Source organism: Felis catus, chromosome E1 (assembly GCF_018350175.1).
Source record: "Felis catus isolate Fca126 chromosome E1, F.catus_Fca126_mat1.0, whole genome shotgun sequence".
Lineage (NCBI taxonomy): Eukaryota > Metazoa > Chordata > Mammalia > Carnivora > Felidae > Felis > Felis catus.
Genome location: NC_058381.1, coordinates 44,908,005 through 44,930,460, shown reverse-complemented (window position 1 = coordinate 44,930,460; position 22,456 = coordinate 44,908,005). Strand labels below are relative to the sequence as shown.

The 22,456-nt window shown below is 47.4% G+C and overlaps 1 protein-coding gene across 1 annotated transcript in view; it reads right to left on the bottom strand.

Annotated features, from left to right (window-relative positions):
• Nucleotides 1–14,169, bottom strand: part of ITGB3 (integrin subunit beta 3) — a 55,760-nt gene extending 41,591 nt beyond the window's left edge. The window contains exon 1 of the mRNA XM_003997035.6: nt 14,017–14,169. Coding sequence (XP_003997084.1) covers nt 14,017–14,083 — 67 coding nt within the window. The 5' untranslated portion in view covers nt 14,084–14,169. The remainder of the gene's footprint in view (nt 1–14,016) is intronic.
• Between the last annotated feature and the right edge of the window lie 8,287 nt (nt 14,170–22,456).

Below are 22,456 nucleotides of genomic sequence, written 5' to 3'. Positions count from 1 at the left end.
GAAGGTAGCCAGGAGCTGCTGGCCTCAGAAGACCTCACAGTTCAGAATCCACGAGGCAACCAGGAGGCCTCCCCTTGCGAGGACTGCCTGGCCATGTCTCAGCTCACGGTGGCTCTTTCCCTGGCCAGATGTGAGCACACACACCCCGCCCCCCCACCTTTACCGCCTTACTGGAAGCATAGCTCAAAAGGTTTTCAGTCTCTGTCTCCCTTCTCAAAGTTTCCATGGGAATCAGCATCAGGGGGGTAACTCCAGACATAAATGCCATCGATTTTCACTGGGGTTGGGGGGAAGAGGCAGGGGGAGACCTCGGGAGGAGTGAGACTAGAGAAGAGGACCATGGGAGGTGTGGGCACCTCCAATTATTTTTGAAAACTCTCCCCAGGCTATCCATTTTTCCACCCATTCACTCTCAAATTGGCATGTATTTGCCTAGGAGCCCTCGACTCCACTCGTAGCCACAATAGAAAGCCTTGCCAGATGGGAAATAAATAACAGCAGGCCCCCTCCCGGTGAATGGGCAGCCCATGACCCCAGAGGATGAGACAAGCCGCTGGGATCTGTTCTTTAGGAAGTCATGCCCGGGGAGTCATGAGAGCCCGTTCCCCTTTCCTCTCTTAGTGAATCATAGGTTGATTTCATGAGAACCAGTGATTCCCCCCACAATACCCCCCACCAAGACCTACCACCAAAGGCAGGTTCCCCGGATCGCAGTGGCTAAAAGTGACTGACTCATCAGAAGTCTCTGCGCCTGGGCCACGCTGATTCAATGAGCTTCAGCTCTGAGACTACCCCTCCCTCCTGAACATGTGGAAGGAGTTTGGGCCTCTGTTTCCAGCCATTCATAAGGCCTGTGTTCTTGCTCAGCCTCAAGGGCCCAGACTCAGCCCTGCCAGAGAAGTGGCAATCTTCATCGGAACTTTGTCGCTGAAAACAATCAGCAACCCCACCACCCATTTCCTCTGATGGTTTAGCCAGAGCAAGCAAACAGGGCCCTGGTCCTCACAGGGTGGCTGTAAGGATTAAATGAAACAAGTCCCTGTCAAACTCTGAGCACAAAGGGCTGGCACACAGGAAGCACTCCCTAAAGGCTGCTGCTGCTGCTACAGTGGCTGTCGTTTTTGTCCTTGCTGTTTTCATCCTGAGTCCCAAGCTGTTTGAGGCAGGTGAATGTTTTACTTTCTTCTTACTTTTTCCCTGAAGCCACTCTTCTACATGACACTAGACACACTGCTGAGCATGCCCTGAACAGGGGGGTGGTGGGAGCACAGAGCCAGAAAGCACCAGACTACAGTAAAACGATCAGTTGTCAGATCTAACTTCTAAATGGAGTCAGGAATGTTAGTGTTCGAAAATCCAGTCCAGGAGGGATGGCCAAGAGGGGAAGGCCAAATAGGAAATAGAGAGAGGGGCGCCTGGGTGGCTCAGCCGGTGAAGCGTCCAACTCTTGATTTCAGCTCAGGTCACGATCTCACCATTCGTGAGATCGAGCCCCACGTCATGCTCTGTGCTGGTGGCTTGGAGCCTGCTTGGGATTCAATCTCTCTCTCTCTCTCTCTCTCTCTCTCTCTCTCTCTCTCAAAGTAAATAAATAAACATTAAAAAAGAAAGAAAGAAAATATAGACAAGACCGCCAAGAAGTTTGCCTGAAAAGCAGTGGAAGGAAAGGCTGTGGTTTGGCACGTCAGCCCAATTCACAAAACCAGAAGAGAGACAAAGGATGGGGAAAATGGGGGAAAAAAGAGGAACCCGGAAGGGAGTTGGAACAAGTGGAAGTCATAATGTGTCAATGAGAGCTATTTTGAGGACACACTGTCCAATGAGCCAGGATGCCAGAAGGCAGGAATGGGCCGCCCTAGTGAAGCCAGGGTGCTTCAGGAAAGGGCTAAGTCAAAAGGAGAGGTGTTTAGTGGGAAGGGAGGGTGATCCACACTGCGTACACTACGGACTGTCTTACTATCTGCCAGAAAGGAGGTCTGGCCTGGCTCTCCAGCCCTGCCACTGACCTTTGACTAGTCACTTCCCAATTAGGTCCGCGGGGACACCGGCTGACTTGGCGGGGCCTGATCTTCCATTGCAGTCACCTGGCTGAGTGAGTCATCCAAGAACAAAACATCTCATGCTAACTGCCATATGGATCCACAAGTTTCTCTAGAGCTTTCTTAGAGCAATCTGCTAAGAAAGTTTATTTTATTTTCGTTCCTTCATTACATGTAGCAGCAGCTCAGTAATCTAAGGAAGGGGAAGGGGAAAGGAAAAGTGAAGTTCAAGGTAACACGCACCTCTGAGCATAAAGCTCCAGGAGGCATCACCCAAAATGGCAGGAAATCCAAATTTCCACGTTTCACCATATCTAAGACTATGGATGTAGGATGTACCATAATTTCAGAGATTTAAAAAAGTGCATCACAGTTCGTTAAATATGGCATGTGACATCAGAAGGCATTTGTGTATAATCTGCCTCTACCAATATTAAAATGTGTTATGGGTTGAATTCTGTGCCCCCAGAAAAATATGCTGACGTCCTAACCCCCAGTGCCTACCACTGTGACCTTATTTGGAAACAAGATCTTTGCAGACATAATCAAGATAAGGTCCTCAGGGGAGGCCTAACCCAGCCTGACTGATGTCCTTGCAGGGGGAAGACACCATGTGAAGACAAACATACAGAGAAAATGCCATGTGATGACAGAGGCAGAGATCGGAGTGATCCAACTGGAAGGGAAGGAATGCCAGAGTACCAGCCACCAGGAGACAGGAAGCAGCAGGGAAGGATTCTATCCAGAGTCTCTGAGAAAGCAGGGCCCTGCTGATACCTTGCCTCCAGTTTTCTAACCTCCAGGGAGAATAGAATAAAGTTCATTGCGTTAAGCCCCACAGTTGTAGCACCCCTAAGAAGATAATACAAAAAGGTTTTGCATTTCTATAGCATATATGACACGATTTTGAGAAACACTGTCCTTAAATACTTTACGTGATTGAGGGGAAAAAAAAGCCATTCTGGAATGAAAATGTTGCTATGGTTAATCCATCTATAGATAATAGGAACATGGCCACTCCAGCTTCATACTTTTATACTAATATACATCAGTGGTGTTGGTGTTCATTCATTCATTTACTCAACAACTATTCATGAAGCACCTACCTGTGCCTGGCGCTCTCCTAGGCACTGGAGACATATTGTGGAACGAAACAAGCCCCCTAGTCTTGTGGAGCTCAAATTTTAGTGCAAAAACAAAAACAAAAACTTACAACAAAAATGGACAATTTCAACCAGTGGCAAATGCTTTTTTTTTTTTTTTTTTAAAAAAAAAAGGAGAATAAAATAATAACATCAATGAGGGGAAGAAGTCTCTTCTAGAGAACATGGTCAAGAAAGGCTTCTCTGGACCTGAATAGGCATTTTTCCAGAGACCTACAGATGGCCAACAGACACATGAAAAGATGCTCAACATCACTCATTATCAAGGAAATGCAAATCAAAACTACAATAAGATATCACCTCACACCTGTCAGAATGGCTAAAATCAAAAAGACAAGAAATAACACGTGTTGATGAGGATGTGGAGAAAAAGGAACCCTCGTGCACTGTGGGTAGGAATGTAAGTTGGTGCAGCACTATGGAAAACAGTAGGGAGGTTCCTCAAAAATTAAGAACAGAAACATCATATGATCCAATAATTCCACTACTGGGTATTTACCCAAAGAAAACAAAAACACCAATTAAAAAGGATACGGGCACCTCTATGTTTACTGAAGCATTATCTACAATACCCAACTTTGGAAGCAACTTAAGTGTCCATCAATAGATAAGTGGATAAAGATGTAATACACACACACACACACACACACACACACACACACACACACACACTAGAATATTGCACAGCCATAAAAAAGGATGAGATCTTGCCATTGGTGATAACATGGATGGACCCAGAGGGTATTATGCTAAGTGAAATAAGTCAGACTGAGAAAGACAAATACTATATGATTCACTTATATGTGGAATCTTGAAAACAAATTAATGAACAAACAAAAAGTAGAATCAGACCTATAAATACAGAGAACAAACAATGTTTGCCAGAGGGAAAAGGGGATAAGTGGATGGGCAAAATGGGTGAAGGGGACTGGGAGATAGAGGCTTCCAGCACTGGGATGAGTAAGTCATAGGAACAGGGAATACAGTCAATGGTATTACAATGGCGTCGCATGGGGACAATTGGCGGCTACACTCGTGAATGTAGCATAATGTACAGAGATGTTGAATCACTACGTTGCACACCGGAAACTAATGTAACATGTATGTCAACTGTACTCAAATAAAAAAACAATTAAGAAAAGGGGGAAAAAAGAAAAAAGAAAGGCCTCTCTGAGTTGACATTTCAAAATGATATGAGTGGGTCATGAGAAGATCTAGGGGACAAGCATTCCAGAAAGAATCCACAAGTGCGAGATGGACTTCAGCCTGTTAAAGAAGTAGCAGGAAGAGAGAGGGAGGAGGAAAGAGGCAGAGAAGTGGCTGGAGGAGCAGTCAGGGACCAAAACGCTAGAAAACTACAACCATGGTAAGGAGTATGGCTTTCATTCTCCATATGATGGAAAGCCACTAGAGGAATTTGAGCAAACGTGAGTAGAGAAAAGGTCCTCCTGGCCACTGAAAGGAAGGCAGACCTAAGGGGAACAAGATGAAAAGAAACCAGTTAGGAAGCTATTACAATAATTCAGGCAACAGACGGCAGGGATTTGGATTGGGATAGTAATGGTGTTAACAGTGTGGTCAGACCCTAGACCTGTTCCAAGGACTTACTGCCGGATGACATGTGGGGCACGATAGAAAGACAGGTTTGCTCCCTAGCAAGTGGACCTGCTTGGACAAAGTTCGAATGTTTTCACCACCGGCCATACCCTTTCACTGACTCTTCAGCCAGTAGGCCCTGCCCTTGTAAGTAAAGCCAGATCATGCCTGGTTTGCATCTCCAACTGGGTTAATGAGGTAGCCGTGTGCAGAACACTGCAGAAGGTCCCTCCTCCGACCGAGTCCTACCTTCTGTATGGTTGTCTTATAACATTAACACCCAGTCCCTGAGCAACACCATAGGGCAGCCGTGGTAAAATCAATGATCATTATTATTGTGTAACAGTGGACGTGGTGGGGAAAACAAGCAGAACTATAGGCAGGGGATCTCAGGTCCAAAGCCACTTCTTTGCCATTCCGCTGGCTAGGTAGCCTCCAGGAGGCCAATTCGTCTCCCTGGGGCTCCGACACCAGTGACTCTTGTATTCTCTACTCAAGGACTCGTAATTGCTCATTGGTGTTTAAAGGGCCTAATGCAGCCACATGGGCCAAACACGGGAGACCCCAAATGGCTGCTTCCTTTCCCCATGCTCCCAAATATGGACATAGTACTTATCTCAGGCGTTGTTAGGATTAAATGAGATAATTTATGTGGAAGAACCACCTGTGGTGGATGCTCAGTAAATGTTGGCTTCCTTCCTCCTCACCTTCCCTCTAACTGCTTCCTGCGTTAGGAATGCCATCCCCACCGCTGCCCCAGCCCTGCCCCAGGGTCAGACTCACAGGACCCTCTGTCTCTAAAAGGATATGCTGAAGAAATCACTGGCCAGGAGACAAGAGTCCCCAGGGCTAGAGCCTACCAATGCCACTAAACGAGCTGTATGACCTTGGGAGGGTCCCTTCAACGCTCAGGGTCTCCCTTTCTCCTTCTCTGTAAAGCAAACAGTGTTGGGTTAGAAGATCTTCAAGGTTCCGCCAGTCCTGGACGTCTATATTCCAGCCAGAAAGCATCACGAGTGACTCCCAGTCTAGGAGGCCTAGCCTCCCTGGGCCCAAGACCACTCACACAATGCACAAACGCCCATTTCTTCTTAACAGCTTGACAGACACTTGATTCAAATGCTGCATCTCGAGCTCTGGAAAATGTTATCAGCACAGGCCCCACCTCCCAAGTGACACACTCAGCACAGAGAAGAAGCGAGCTGGTACCAAGCTCTGTTTGAGGCCCAGCCCAGCGGTGCCCTGTTGGTGACCTCCTTGGCATGCAGCTGTCCAGTTCTGCTACTCCTCCTCCTCCTCCAGCTCATGTCTGGTGGGTACGGACAGCAGGCAATGGTCCTCACGGTCCCCACCCCCACCCCTCCCCACCCCGTCTTGGTAGGAAGGCAAATTACTCCCACCGTTTTGGAAAACAACTCAGCAAAACCTATTACAATTTAGATGTAAAACATTCATGTCCTTTGACCCAGCAGCTTCGGTTCAAGAAATTGAACCTGTAGAAACACTTGAACAAAGGTGCAGACAATGAACAAGCAGACTCCCTGCCGCTTTATTTGTAGTAGCAAATACATGGGAATGATCCCAAAGTCCGTCAGCAGGGAATCCATTAAGTAAATTCTGCTACATCCATATAACAGTATGCCTTCTGGCAAGAATTATATCTCTTAGGATAAATAATGGAAAGATATAAACTGACATAAAACATGCTTAGAGGGGCGCCTGGGTGGCTCAGTCGGTTAAGCGTCTTGACTTCGGCTCATGTCATGATCTCATAGTTCACGAGTTCGAGCGCCACAGCTCAGAGCCTAGAGCCTGCTTCGGATTCTACGCCTCCCTCTCTCTCTGCCCCTGCACAGCTTGTACTGTCTCTCTCTCTCAAAACAGTTTTTAAAAATTTTTAAAAAGAAATAACAATAAGAATAAATAACTGCATATGGTGACACACATGGGGGAAAAAACTGGAGTAACTATTAACAGCGGGTATCTTGAAGGACAAGACTACAAAGGACTTGGTACTTTGCATTATCCTACTTCTGCACTGCTTCAACTTTTTTTTTTTTTTTTTACAACAAGCGGAATTACTTTTATAAGCTAAAAAAAAAAAAAATTAAAGCTAATTCTGAATGTCCTCAGTCCTGTCTCATTTTCTACACTGGCATTCACCTACATGTAGGCTCCCCAGACAGAGCATGCCAGGCTTCCTACAAGCCGGGACGTCTGCAGCATCAGCACGCGTTAGCCTCTTTGAATCTGAAATCCAGCGGGAACTCAGGAATAGACTTTGGCCCACTCCCTTCAGGAACCGCCCGGGAGAGAGCGGGGTATGGTCTGTTGTCAATATGTAGCAGTCCCAGATCGGAGACACCACGTTCCCCTCATCTCAGGGAGGTGGTCACACCCGCCCCCACCCCCCCAACGCAGCTCCAGCAAAGGTTTAACCTGAAGGAGCTTATCTCGTGTAGTGGCTAAAGCAAGGGTTTGAAACCACGGGTGGATCTCACAGGCCCGGGGTTTCTCGACCCAGGAATCCCATTTAGCACAGAGATTTAGGTTAACTACGGGGACTTCTTCAAGTGGCTACTGAATGTGCCTTTTGCCAAACCTCTGGAGCTCTCTTCTGGTGCGAAATTTTTCAAGCCTGTTTTTAACTGTAGACCTCCCTCTTCCCCGCCCCCCCCGCCCAAGAAATCTTTACATGGAGTTCCATGATATGAATTAGTTAAAGGAAAAGCTTCTCCAGTTGAAGGTGAGGAGGGGCAGGTGTGAACCAAAGTCTCTCCCTCCATCTCCTTCCATTTTGCAGCCCCTGAGACACCAAGAGCCCGACCAGGCTCAGGGGGAAGATGGCTTGTGCAAAGTCACCCAGCAAACGGATGAAAAAGCTTGCACAGCTGGGAATCGAATATAGGTTTCTCAGTTTCCGACCCGCAGATCTTTTCACACTGACTTTTTTTTTTTTTTTCTGCATGAAAGGAGGTGTTTTTTGTAAGTTTAAAAAAAGAAATAGCACAAGTTTAGGTAGAGGCATAGGGACACACATGAGAATTATTATATATACATGGAGGAAAATCTGTATCGAGCACACCACCTGGGGGCACTTGGGCGGCTCAGTCGGGTAAGCGTCTGACTCTTGATTTCTGCTCAGGTCATGATCTCACACAGTTCATGAGTTCGAGCCCTGCATTGGGGCTGTGTGCTGACCCTGCAGAGCCTGCCTGAGATTCTCTCTCTCCCTCTCTCTCTCTCTTTCCCTCTCTCTGTACCTCCCCCCAGTTGTGGTCGAGCATGCGTGCTCTATCTCAAAATAAATAAATAAACATTAAAAAAAATAGAACACACCATCTAATTAATATTGAACGTTATGGGAGAACAGAATTAAAGGGAAACTAGCCATTTTACTCTCCAATGTTTGACTTTCTTAAAATGAGCGCATATCACCTCATTCTCTCCTTGAATGTCTGAATGTCTTCACCAATTGAGCTAAGAAATGCTGAGTTGGGGGGGCGGGGAAGGAGATTGGTCTTTTTGTGGGAATATGACTAAAAACCAGAAGGAAGACTTATTATTTTCAGATATGCTATCAAAAATTTTAATTAAACATTTTTCAAAAAATTTTTAATGTTTTTTAATTTATTTTTAAGAAAGAAAGACAAAGTGTGAATGGGGGAGGGGCAGAGAGAGAGAGGGAGACACAGAATCCGAAGCAGGCTCCAGGCTGTGAGCTGTCAGCACAGAGCCCAACGCAGGGCTCCAACCCACGAACCACAAGATCATGACCTGAGGTGAAGACCAACACTTAACCAATTGAGCCACTCAGGTGCCCCCCACCCCCGCAAAAACATTTTAAAAGGTAGAATAGTTCCAGGTTTACTTAACAAGGATTGTGATGTACCATATTTGGCCACAAAATATGCATTCCTTTCCAGACTAATAATAAAAGTGCTGGTTGCTGCAAAGTCCTCTCCAATATCCTGAAGAGATCACTACTTAGCACTGGGGAAATCAAATGGGTTATACATGGCTCAAAGGCATTGATCCCGTTAGAAAATTTAGAAATGGAAAGTTGCATCTGGGTTTCATTCACATGGTCCCCTGCTTTCTTTTCTAATTTTTTTTAATGTTTTTATTTATTTTTGAGACAGAGACAGAGTCCGAAGCAGTCTCCAGGCTCTGAGCTGTCAGCACAGAGCCTGATGCAGGGCTCAAACTCATGGACTGTGAGATCATGACCTGAGCTGAAATCGGACGCTTAACAGACTGAGCCACCCAGGAGCCCCATCAGGGTAACCGCCTCAGCACCTAAGGAAGATGAAGTAGACCTAGATAACCCCTGGGCTTTCTGGGGTTCTCCACAACATGGATGAATCTCAGATGTGTCACGCTATGTGAAAGAAGCCAGACTTAATGGGCTATGACTTCATTTATATGACGTTCCATTAAAGGTAGGACTGTAAGGACGGGAAACAGATCAGAGGTTGCCAGGAACTAAAGGTGGGGATAGGGTACTGATGACAAAGGAGTTCAAGGGAACCTTTTGGGATGATGGAAATATTCTGTATCTTGATTATGGTGATGGATGCTTGATTAAACATGTGTCACAATTCAAAAAACCATATACCTAAAAAGGGTGGATTTTATTGCATGTAAATTACCCTTCAGTAAACCTCACTTTATTTTTTTTTTAATTTTTTTTTCAACGTTTATTTATTTTTGGGACAGAGAGAGACAGAGCATGAACGGGGGAGGGGCAGAGAGAGAGGGAGACACAGAATCGGAAACAGGCTCCAGGCTCTGAGCCATCAGCCCAGAGCCCGACGCGGGGCTCGAACTCACGGACCGCGAGATCGTGACCTGGCTGAAGTCGGACGCTTAACCGACTGCGCCACGCAGGCGCCCCAAGTAAACCTCACTTTAAAAAGAGTGTTCCTGGAGGGGCATCTGGATGGCTCAGTCAGTTAAGTGTCTGACTCTTAATATTGGCTCAGGTTACGATCCCAAGGTTATGGGATGGAGCCCCCAGCCAAGCCCCACTTTGGGCTCTGTGTTGAGCGTGGAGCTTGCTTAAGATTTTCTCTCTCTCTCTCTCTGCCCCTTCCCTACCTCCTGCCCCCCCCCCCTGCTTGTATGTGCACACTCTCTCTCTAAAAAATAAACAAATAATAATAAGAGTATTCCCGGAGACACTATGTACATGGGGAAAAAAGGCAGATTTTACACATTTCTTTTGCTGGATAGTTTCACGTTGCAATAAACAGCAGCAGCTTACACAGGAAGAATAGACAGTATCATTCTCCCACTCCCACCTGCATTGGCACTTAGGAACCGAGTTCCTTCAAACACAATGATCTTCCCATCTAGGAACGGGCAGAGCTCAGGGGCAAGGAGGCGAGGCGATGGGGTGAAGTAGCAGGCCAGCTCTGTGGGCAGCAGAGGGGGCTGGCTCAGGCCAAGTGGTTTATCCCTGAAGCTGCTCAGTCACTCCCCCAGTTAATTATCTGTCTGCTGATTCATGAGTTGTGGTTCCTGTGGGCATGCTTCTTGGCTATTTCTGCCAACAGAGGCAGAAGGATTCGCAGGGCTGGGAGGGGATGATAACCAGAGATCCTGAGTGTGGTGGGGAGTTACAGAGGAAGAATTTCTATTAGGAAATTCCAGAGTCATATCCATTTTCCCCCTCCTCACTGTCGCCTCCTTACCCCATCTTATGCTGTCCCCAGGAGATCTCTACCACTCACACGGTTTTGAGGGAGGTAAAGGAGAAAGCTTCCCTCCTGAGTGTCTCCTCCCAGGAGAGAGGGGAAAAAAGCAGACAATCCACAGAGGGTCCCCTGAGAACAGAGGTCTAAGGCACCAAGTGCAGAGATCCAAATGCCCAAAGAATTCATGGTCTCAGCTGTATTCTAAAAATCTCCAGAATGCTCAGATGGAACACTGGAGGATCCTCTGTGAATCATTGCAGATATTCAAATACTGGGTTTCTTGCAATGAGGCACATCACCTCCAGATGCCTTTTGCTAGCCTTCCCTAGGTATTTATTTTGGCTGCCAGGGTGCCAGTCACTGGGCCTACAGCACTGAACAAAACAGACATGTCCTTCTCCTCACAGCACCTGAAATCTTGTGAATGTCTTTCACTTTCCTCTTTTCCCAGAGACAGAACTTAAGGTTTTCTAGTATATAAAGCAAATGATGGGCCTCTTTCCTCCTTGGTCTCTTCTGCGGCTTCTTGCTGGGTGAGAGTGGCTGAGATATGCCACACCACCAATGGCGGAATGTCACAAGGGTATGGGATAAGGGACTCCATCGTCTCATTCTGGGAGCCTGGGTTGCATGCCTGCATGAAGCAGTAATAGCTCTTGTCTCCAACACATGGTAGGTACCATGGATAGGAATAATGGCAATAGTAAACGCCATTTGGGGTGCCTGAGTGGCTCAGTCGGTTGCACGTTTGACCCTTGATTCGGCTCAGGTCATAATCCCAGGGTCATGGGATCGAGCCCCACATCCAGACCCATGTAGGGCTCTGTGCTGATTCTCTCTCTCCCTCTGCCCGATCCCCTACTCACGTTCTCTCTCTCTAAAATAATAACTGATAATAATAATAAAATAGTAAATGCCGTTTGTTGAATGCTTATTTTGTGCCTTTATCTCATTTAATTGGCATAATCATCAAAGTATTGTTTTCTCCACTTTACAGATGAGGAAACTGAGATTCCCAAGAGATGAAGTAACTTGCCCAAGGTCACACAGCCAATAAGAGGCAAAATCAAGAATTAAACACGCATCTGGCTGGTTTTAAACCATAGCTGTCCCTTTCCCCAGCCAACAAGCCTTCCTGCCATGTCTCTCCAGGCCCTGAAGGTTCCTGCAGAAGCTTCATCTCGAGAGTTTCCAGGATATAAACTCAGAAGGAGAAATTAGCACTTCAACTCAGAACTAATCAACTTAGATGGTGACAGCAAACAAAACTAGTTATCCCTCAGGTCTCAGGTTAGAATAAAGACTTAAACTCGGGAAGCCACAAAACCCAATACCTCTTGGGTGAAGCCAGAAAGATCACCTTTGCATGTAAATTCCAAATTTCAATTCTACCCTCAAACGACCTTGCTTCTCCCCATACCAGACTCTCCTATTCTGGGACAGCCTCTCTGTGCCACCACCCAGCTCTTTCTGTGTGTCCCTTCAACACTGTGTGGACCAACAACCCTCTTCTGCTCTCATCCTAACCTCCTGCTTCCCCAGGAATCTGACAACACCTGCGACCCAGCAGCGGGGGATTCAACCCTGGGGTAGGGGATTTAAACATAATTGAAATTGCTTTTACCAGGAGTCTATTATTTTGGAGGTCTGACTCTAGAGAGCAAGCTCTTAAATACTTCTCCACCCTGGCTCTCAGAAGGAGTCTGGGGCTGGCTCAGCACAACCCATCACAACAGCTGGAATGATCCCAATCAACGACGAATCTGTGAACAGATCTCCCAAAGGATATTTAATGCAAACTTAAGTATGTCAATGCGGTGGTATCCTATATGGATCATTACAACTCTGTAAACCAGATCTACAAAAAAGACCAGGAGGGAAGGGTGGAGGAAGAGACACCAAAATGACAGGTACACTCCTCATCTTCACTAATACTGGCACCTGCACCATGCTAGGCTCTACCTTATGTTACTTCATTTCCTTCTAAGACTATAAGAATATAATGATTAGACTCGGAAATCATTCAGAAATTCAAAAAGCTGTAGACGTAAAAAGAAAATGTTTTAAGTTCACGGAAGCAGGCAGCCCCACTGCCCTCATCGACACCAGGCAGCATCTGAACCGCGGCTCTAACACCTCCCAGGACACAAGGCTGGAGATGCGTATTTCTGTCCTATGGTCACCAGGCTGCTCACTGTAGGCTGAAGACATCGGTTGACATGTTTGAGCATCTATCGCATGGGAAGCTTCGGCAAAAACAGCTTAGTCCCCTATAAATGATCTGTAACTCCCCCATCACATCATTCATACAGATTGTGGGGATGGTTTCCTGGGTGTACATTTATCTACAAATTCATCAAGTCATATACATTAAATAAATACAGCTTTTTGTATGGCAACCATACATTAAAGTGTTTTTTTTAATATTGTTGCCTTGTCCTGTATAATCTCTTATACACACACACATACACACACGCACACACAAGATCTTGAAGGCAGTCATCAAAGTATTTCTGAAGAGCTATCTTCGATATGGACTTATCTCTTTTAAATACCTTCTGCAGGATTTAAATTGTCTTACAAGGAGTACTACTGGTTTCATTAAGAGTACATATATGTACACATGGGTGTCCTCTGCAGAGGAACGCCCTAGCGGACCAGGAGCCAGAGTTCTCCCTGGCAAGGTCACTAGGGCTCCGGAAGGACCACGGGCAGCATCCCTAGACTGTAATCTCTGCCCCTCCACCCGCTCCCCAGGTCCAATGAGGCCGAATCGAATGCTAACCGCCTTGGCATGGTGTGTGCAACAGCGGGAGAGACAAAGCCAGGGATCGAAGCCAGTAACAGGGACCCGTGGTGTGGCTCCTCGCATATACTGGAGGGCGATCCCGGAAGCGGAGGCACTGCTGTAACCCAGGACCCAGGAGGAGGGTGGGAGCCAGAGCCCTCACCCTCCTCCGAACCGCTCCTGCCGGGAGCCACCAAGGAAAAAGAAGAAAAGAAAAGAAAACTTGGGAGAAAGTGTAACCCAAGGAGAGAGAGGAATGTGCAGGAGCGGGCACACCCGCGCGCGCACACACTCTCATCCGAGCAGCTACAACCACATCCCTCGACAGCGCGCGGGAACAGCCCCGGGAAGCCGCAGCTCGCCGCGCCCACCCGAGCCAGCCGGCCTCCGCACGCCCCAGACCACCTGCGATGCGCGCCGCCCCGAAGGTGCGCCCGCCACCCCCCGCGCGCGCGCCGAGGCTGCCGGGGGCAGGCCCCCGACTCCCCTAAGGGCTCCGGCGTCCTGGAGGACCCGCCCCTAGGTGGCCTCTGAACCCTGCTACCGCGGGGTCGGGAAGCTCCCCGGCTGCGGGCTCCGGCGGCCCAGCCTGGCCCCGCGCACTCGGAGCGCAGACGCGTGGGGGCGGCCCGCGCGTTTCCCGGCTCCGAGTCCGCAGACTCCGCGGCGGCAGGATGCGCGGCGCGGATCTCCGGGGAGCCGCGTCCCCGCAGCGCGGGAGCCTCACCCACCTCCGACACCGACGCCCGCCAGCGCCCCCAGCACCAGCACGGCGGCCCAGAGCGGCCGCGCTCGCATCTCGTCCGCCGCCGCCGCCGCCGCGCCCGCCCCACAGCGAGTAGCGGCGCCCGCGGCCACTTTTCCCGCAGCGGGAGGGGAGGGGAGGGAGCGGACGCGGTGGGTGGGACAAACGGGGCGGGCCGCCGACTCGCGCTTCCTCCCCTCCGGCGCTTTTCTGGACCCTACGCCGGCAAGGGGGCGGTGGGAAACCTCGGCTCCTCTCCCCCCGCCTGGCCGGGACCCGCCTCGAGAAGCTAGGCTGGGACCGGAGCGGGGTCGTGGGCACGTTCTCCGCAGACATCCTGGTCCCGGGGTCCGCGTCCGGATCCCGGGTATGCTTAGAAAAGCCAGGAGCCTGTGGCCCGTCTCTTGACCCAGTCTCACCTCCTGAGGGCTTTCTCTTTCACCTGAACTCCTGGGCACTTTCCCTCTGTACCTTGACTTTCATTCATGCACACTTTAATTTGTTTATTTGACAACCTTTTGAATGCTTACTCTATGCCAAGCACCGGTCTAGTCCTTCGTTATTCACTATTTTTCCCCCTTTGGGTTACTTTGGTTTTCCAGAAAGCCTCTTGACAAGACCGCATCTCAAGCTTGTGCAAGCAATGATGTCCATAAAGGGCCTCTCTCTACAAATACTTGGCTTGCGTGTGGAAAGTGATCAACGTTTCAGGACAGGGGCCAATACACTTCCTCCAAACGCAAACTCACAGGCTTTGCAGCTTTATCGTATTTTCCTCCAAGGTTTCCTTCCCACTCTCTGCCTGTCCCCCCTCCCCCCCCTCCCCCCCGAATCCCTCCCCTGGGTCTCTGGGTCTTTCCCAAGACCAGAAACCAGCCGGCTCAGAGGGGCAAAACGCCGTGGATGTGAGCAGCAGACCGCCAGGGGCTGGGGCTGGTGCTCCTGACGCAATGGGTAGCTCTAATGACATAAAAACCAAACCTGATGCATCAAAGAGGATATGGAAGTCTCTCCAGCTCCTGGGCTCCCCTAAGGGCTTTCAACCTGCCCCTGGGCTTCCCTAAACCCTCTCTTGAGACACGCAAGATACCTGAAACCTGGCCCTGACTCAGCTTTCCAGCCTCATCTCCCACCCTAGCCCAGGAAGTTAACTTGGCATTCTCAGACACTCCATGGCTTTCCATCTGACTGACCTTCCTAAATCTTCCACCTGGAAAATTACACTTCTCTTTCAAAATATCCCCGATGTAATCTCTTCCAGGTAGGCTTGTCTGGGCCCGTTCCTCCAGCCCCACCCTCTGCAGAGGTGGGCACTTCCTCCTCAGACCTCCTAAACATTAGGATACAGCAAAAGAGCAGCACCCATCAGCAGAAATGTCACTAGCAAGTTGAAGGGGACAGAGGAGGAGCCAGCCCACAAAGGGTAGCTGGGCTTCCTGACCCGGGGTTTGAGACACCAGCTGCACATGCCTCTCTCAGCTGGGGAAGAGTCTCTAAACCATGTCCACAGTGGTGTCCTTGCCCTGGCACAAAATCCAGATCACACGGCCTGGTCACATGTCTGCCCACGTATTTACTTATTTGCTCAATTCCCACAATTATAACCAATCTCCCAATCACCCAGGTGTCTCCTCAGCCTAGCTCTGTTGGCCCCAGAGGTTCAACAAACCTGCTGTCCCACTCCCCAGCCCCTTCAGCCTGAAAAACTTCCTTTAACAAACCTTGCAGTGAAGGTCTCCTGGCAACAAATATGCTCAATATTCATTTGTTTCCTGCTCGTTTGCAATATTTCTTAGATCTAGATTTCTATGTTGACAGCGGTAGGGGAGGTGGTTTTCTTGTACTTTATAGATGTTGTTCCACTGTTTTCTGGCCTCCACTGTTTCTTATGAGCAGTCAGCCACCCCTACCATTGTGGTTCCCCTGTCTTTTCCCTCTGGTTTTGGTTTTTGTTTATTTGTTTTGAAATCATTTACAGAAAAATTACAAAATACTAAAGACTTCTCTCCAGTCCTTCACCCGGTTTCCTCTAATGTCCACATCTTATTACCAAGTCATAATTACCAGACGCAGGAAATTAACATAGACACAATAGTATTAATGAATCGAGATACAATATTTGGATTTTGCCCATCTTCCCACTAAGGTCCTTTTTCCAGTCCAGGATCCAACGTGGCATCTTCTCAGCCTATTTCTTTCCTCACCTTGACACTTTTGTGTCAATTGTTAGGCCAGTTATTTTACAGTATGTTTCCCGGTTTGGGTTGGTCTGATGTTTTCTCATGATTGTATTGAGGGATTCTAGACAGAATACCACAGTAATGATGTGCTCGTGGACACGTCATATCAGGTGGTACCTGATGACAGTATGTGTTGTTACTTACAATGTTCACCTCGGTCATTGGTTAACCTCGGTCAACGTTAACCACAATGTTAACCACGGTCACATGGTTCAGGTGGTGTGTGCCAGACTTCTTCACCATAAAGTTACTGCTTTCCTTTTCGTAATTAATAAGTGTCTTATGGAAAGACACTTCAATTCTATACAAATATGTTTTTCTTCATACTTTCAATAATTTTAGCACCTGTTAATGGTTCTTGACTGCTATCGGTCCCATGGTGTTTGATTAAGAGTGATTTCTACTTCCTTTTTTTCCTTTCACTGCTATCAATTGGAGTTCCACAATAAGGAAGAGTTGCCCCTTTTCTCTTATTTTAAAATTTCAATTATTGGGGCGCCTGGGTGGCGCAGTTGGTTAAGCGTCCGACTTCAGCCAGGTCACGATCTCGCAGTCCGTGAGTTCGAGCCCTGCGTCAGGCTCTGGGCTGATGGCTCGGAGCCTGGAGCCTGTTTCCGGTTCTGTGTCTCCCTCTCTCTCTGCCCCTCCCCCGTTCATGCTCTGTCTCTCTCTGTCCCAAAAATAAATAAACGTTGAAAAAAAAAATAAAATAAAATTTCAATTATTGGGACGCCTGGGTGCTTCAGTCAGTCAAACGACCGACTTCGGCTCAGGTCATGATCTCACAGTTTGTGAGTTCGAGCTCCGCATTGGGCTTTGTGCTGACAGCTCAGAGCCTGAAGCCTTCTTTGGATTCTGTGTCTCTGTCTCTCTCTGCCCCTCTCCCACTCATGCTCTCTCTCTCTCAAAAATAAAGGAACGTTAAAAACATTTTAATAAATAAAATAAAATTTCAGTTATTTACTTATATCGGTATGAATTCGTGGATATTTATTTTATTCCACAAGTCATAATGCAGGGCCATCATTATTTTGTTGCTCAAACTGTCTCAGGATGGTCTCTAGTTGCTTTTAAGTTTTCTCTTTATCTTTGCTTTTTTTACCAGCTTGACTATAAGGCGAATAGGTGTTGTTTTCTTGGTATTTATCCTGCTTGGGGCTGATGAGTCTTTTGAATATGTAAGTGGCTTATTTTTCACCAAATATAGGAACTTTCTTAAAAATATTTTTTTTATTTTGAGAGAGAGAGAGACACAGAGCGTGTGCATGGGGGAGAAGGGCGGAGGGAGAGGGAGAGAGAATCCTAAGCAGGCTCCACTCTGTCAGCGCAGAGCCCGATGCAGGGCTCAATCTCACCAATCATGAGGTCATGACCTGAGCCAAAATCGAGAGTCTGATGCTTAACCAACTGAGCCACCCAGGCACTCCAATCACCAAATATAGGAACTTTTAAGCTATTATTTCTTCAAATATTTTTTCTGCTCATTCTCTCTCCTCACCTTCTGAAATTCCAATTACACATATTTTAGATGTCATCTAAATATTTATAATTATTTATATAATTATAAGTATTTAGATACTATCCCACAGACCACTGAGGCACTATTCTTTTTTTAATCCCTTTTTTCTTTTTGTTTTTCAGATTAGACTATTGAACTCTCTTTAAGTCTCTCAATTCTATATTTTGCAGTCTCTAATATGCCGCTAAGCCTATCCAGGGAATTTTTCAGACATTGTGTTTTTAAGTTCGAATAATTTCCCTTCACTTCTCTTTTATAGTTTCAGTTTCTCTGCTGAGATTCACCGTATCTTCAGTTATTATATCTGTGTTTCCTTTTATGTCCTTAAGCATGTTTATAATCCTTTAAAAATGCCTGTCTGCTCATTCTGACTCCTCTCAGGGACTGTTTTACTTGATTGCTTTTTTTAAAAACTGTGGGTCCCAATTTCCTGCTTCTTCAAATATATAGTAATATTAGACTGCATACTACACATTGTAGATGATTCATTTTAGAGTTTATGTGATCTTCCCTCTAAGAGCATTGAGTGTCGTCCTATTAGGCATTTAAATTACTGGCAAATAATCTTGATGCAGTCAAGCTTGGTTTTATCCGTTTACAAGACTAGTCTTTTATATATATTTTTTATTTTTAGTCGTTTTTATTTTTGACTATAGAACACGGTCCTTACTCCTAAAGCGTGTAGACCTCCTGTATCATCTAGGGACCCAAGTTGTTCAGTGAGGTCTTTGCACTCCGACTCAGCTGAAACTCCAACATCTCTAGGCGATGTGCAACTTCTGTTCAGCTCCCATCTGCCTTCTGCTAAGACTTCCAGAACCTCACCATGTACATGTGCTGCTTCTCCCTCATCCAAAGACCCCGGGGGACACCCATGCAGACTTCTGGGGGCGCCTCTCCAGTCAGCAACTTCCACTCTAAGAACGTTCCCCACAGATGACAGCCCCCTCAGCAGCCTCCAACTCTTAAGCTGTGCTCTTGGGTGAGACCGCCATGCCCTTCTTAGGTTCACTTCCTCGCCATGCCATCCAGACAGTCTCCCCCAAGCAGAAAGTGGGGCAGCCGTAGGCCTCACCGCACGTGTTTCCCTTCCCTCGATGGTTTTAGTTCGGCGTCCAAAGCAGCTCCTCAAACATTTTGTCTAAATGTATTGTTTAACATGGGAGAGAGAGCCCCATACCACTTTGTCAGAGTCAGAAGCAGAAGTTCTGTGGTTATGAGTTTTTTCACGCTCACCTCTCCACCGCTGCCGAACAACGAGCTCCTGGAGGGCGGGAACTGTAGTTCGTTATCTTTACATTGCCCAGTAGGACCTCAGCATGTAAAAGAATCTCTTCTATTTTTTTTTCTTACTTTCTTAGCAACTAATTTTAACTACTAATTACTTTCTACTAATTTCTTAACTAATTTTCATAAATTATTGGGGCGCCTGGGGGGCTCAGTCGGTTAGGCGCCCGACTTCGGCTCAGGTCATGATCTTGTGGTCCATGAGTTCCAGCCCCGCGTCGAGCTCTGTGCTGACAGCTCAGAACCTGGAGCCTGTTTCGGATTCTGTGTCCACCCGCCCCCCCCCCCCCGCCTTCTCTCTCCACCCCTCCCCTGCTCGTGCTGTCTCTTAAAAATAAACAAATGTTAAAATTTTTAATTAAATAAATAAATAATGAAATAAAATATTAATTGAGCAACAATGGTGGACACAGAGCGTCCATTCTGTGGTCTTCTTGAGAGTCTGCGGATGGAGGGGAGGGGTGTTGAAGGCATGACATGTAGATCTTCTCCAAGACTTTTGCCCCTTTAAGAGGCAAAAATCATGTTATCTGGCCCCTTGCCTGACCATAGCTGAGCTGACACCAAACTAGGGATCCTTTACCTGTGCTCTCACCAGTTATCTGCCCCACTGGGGAAGCCCCACCCCTGTTCAGATCTTCATTGGAGGAACCAGGTTTTGGCCATTTCCTAGACCTCTTGCCTTAAAAGTCATACTAGTTACGTGATCTTGAAAAAGTCCAAATCTTCTCTATAGCCATTTCCTGTATCTGTAAAAAATAACCCATCTGGTCCCTGCCCTTTTCCTCACCACCAATCCCACTCTAACTCTAACCCCCGCCCTTCAACACACACACATCATTATGAGGTTCTAGGAGACCATGGATATGAAAGCCCTTTGGACTCTGAAAAGCACAGAGGAATATGTAATTATTATTGTTACTATTTGTGGAAAGACTGTAGATCTCTCAATGCAAATCCATTCCTGTAGTTAAGGAGACCAAGTGTGGAGTCGCATATTGGCTCAGAATCTTCTCCTCCTACACGTTTGGCAGAGGTCCTTCTGTCCATTGAGAAAAGGCTGACCTAGCTGTTCCTTTGGCTTGAAGGAAAATGGGCTTTTTAGAGTCCAAAATGACTAAAACTGGTATAGCTTGGAATGTCTAGACTCTGGGGAACTCTCTGAGAAAGTACTCCTAGATTTTATCAGGATAGTTGGGGAGAGAGGAGCTCAGCCTTGGCATTTTACATTCATTCACTAGCACATATCAAGTACCTGCTATGTTCCAGGTCCTTCTCAAGATACAGTAGCAAAGAACACCAGGGCCCCGCCCTCCTGGGGCTTGAGCCCAGTTGGGCCCAAGACAATCAACTTCTGTCTTGGGGTGCATCCCCTCATGAACCAGAACTATCTCTGCTGAGGAGAAAAAAAAAAGTGAGAGTCAAGGACTTTGCATCCCAGCTCAACATACAAGGTACCACCTGGCCGAGACTCAAGGATTCAGGCTCTATGCCCATAGAAGGCATCGTGTAACTGCTTACACTCCATCTGAAACCAATTCAGGCCCTTTCCCCAACCAACCCTGAAGCCAGGGTAACACCATGTTCTGATAACAGAGCTGCTGCTTGGCTTCTGACACCCAATTCCTGTTTTGTGTCTTTCTAAATCCCCAGTCATTGAGTCTCTGCTCCAGTGAATACAAGCTTGCAGCTGGGCTCCAGACACATGTCTTAGCCCTTTCAGGCTCTCCTTACTCCCCCTCTTAAGAGAGAGTAATATCAGGATTGAACTCACCATAGTCCAGTGGCCAGGATTCAAAAACTAGCTCTGCCATTTGTTAGTAACCTGGGGCAAGTTACTTAACTTCACTCGGCCTCAGTTTCCTCATCTGCAAGATGGGAGTTAGATGGGAAAAAAATTAACGTAAGACAGTTAGCACAGTCTCTGGCATGTAGTAAGTAGTCAATAAATGTGAGTTAGCTTTTCCACCTTAGGATCAACTCATCTCTGCTGGATTCCTAGTCAAAATCCCCAGATTCTGCCTAGAAATCAAGACACCCATCTGCTTCTTCACTGCTCCTATCGCTAGACCCCTGGGCAATGTTGGCCCAGTTAAGGTGGGAGGACATTATAGGCTATGGGTGAGGCTGTTGCTGGTCAAACTGAGCATCCTCTGACAGCTCCTAGGTCAGATTCCCTGCCCCTGTACCGATCCATGGGTGATCTTTGGCACATATACAATAGTACATTGCATATATACCCTCCTCTTTTTGTATACCTCCTTCTTTACAAATATTGATCATCTTCCTTAATCCTCATAATAACCGCATAATAACTTTTAACAGAGGCAGAAAGTAAGGCTGGAGGGATAAAGAGGCAATTAGTAGCAGTAGTAGTCAAGGCACCCGGGTGGAAGGTAGCAAAGCTAGAACCAAGAACAGGTTGATCTGGGATGCCTGGGTGGCTCAGTCGGTTGAGCATCTGACTTTGGCTCAGGTCATGATCTCACAGTTTGTGAGTTTGAGCCCCGCACTGGGCTCTGTGCTGACAGCTCAGAGCCTGGAGCCTGCTTTGAATCCTGTGTCTCTCTCTCTCTTTCTGCCCCTCTCCCACTCATGCTCTGTCCTCTCTCTCTCTCTCTCTCTCTCTCTCTCTCTCTCAAAAATAAATGAACATTACAAAAAAAAAAAAAAAAAAACAGTTGACCTGATTCTACAACCCATTGTCTCCCACACATTAAGTGTGGGTACAGGATGGCAGACACCCCCAAATGTTTTAGGTGGGCATTGTCATGTTAATGGGAGAAATTCCTATTGGAATACAACATTCTCACGCTGCCCATTTCTGAGATAAAATTGGGAAGTCTACAAAGAAACAGTTACCCGTAGGGTCTCTGCAGTCCAGGTCAAGCCCAGGAAGTCTACGCGAGGGAATTATGGCCCATGGAGGCACCCAAGGCCTTTTTCCACCAGAAAAGCCTTCTCCCTACCCTCCCACCCCCTAAGACTGCTCTATTTCCAGGTCCTGACCACTTCCTGTCTTGACTATTATAAGAAGTTCTCAGCCATGCCCGGCTGACTTCTGAGATACGGCAGCCACACCGGAAAAACCTGGGCACTAGACCAAGGTCTGGGCCGAACAGAGGGCCCCTGGGATTCAGCTTTTCCCTGAAAGAATGACAAAGAGTGGGATGACAGTGAGCTGGGAGTGTGATCAGCAGTATGGCTCACTTCCCCATGGCTCTGGCTGTTTCCAACCCAGTAAGACCTGGAGTCCTGGGCCCCAATCTGGAAGCCACGAGGCCTGAGGAACTGAGGAAGGTGTGGAAAGGGAGAGTCATGCCTCCTTCACCCTCACCAGGACCCCTGGCAGGAGAACACCTCCACTTCTCTGGCCCTCC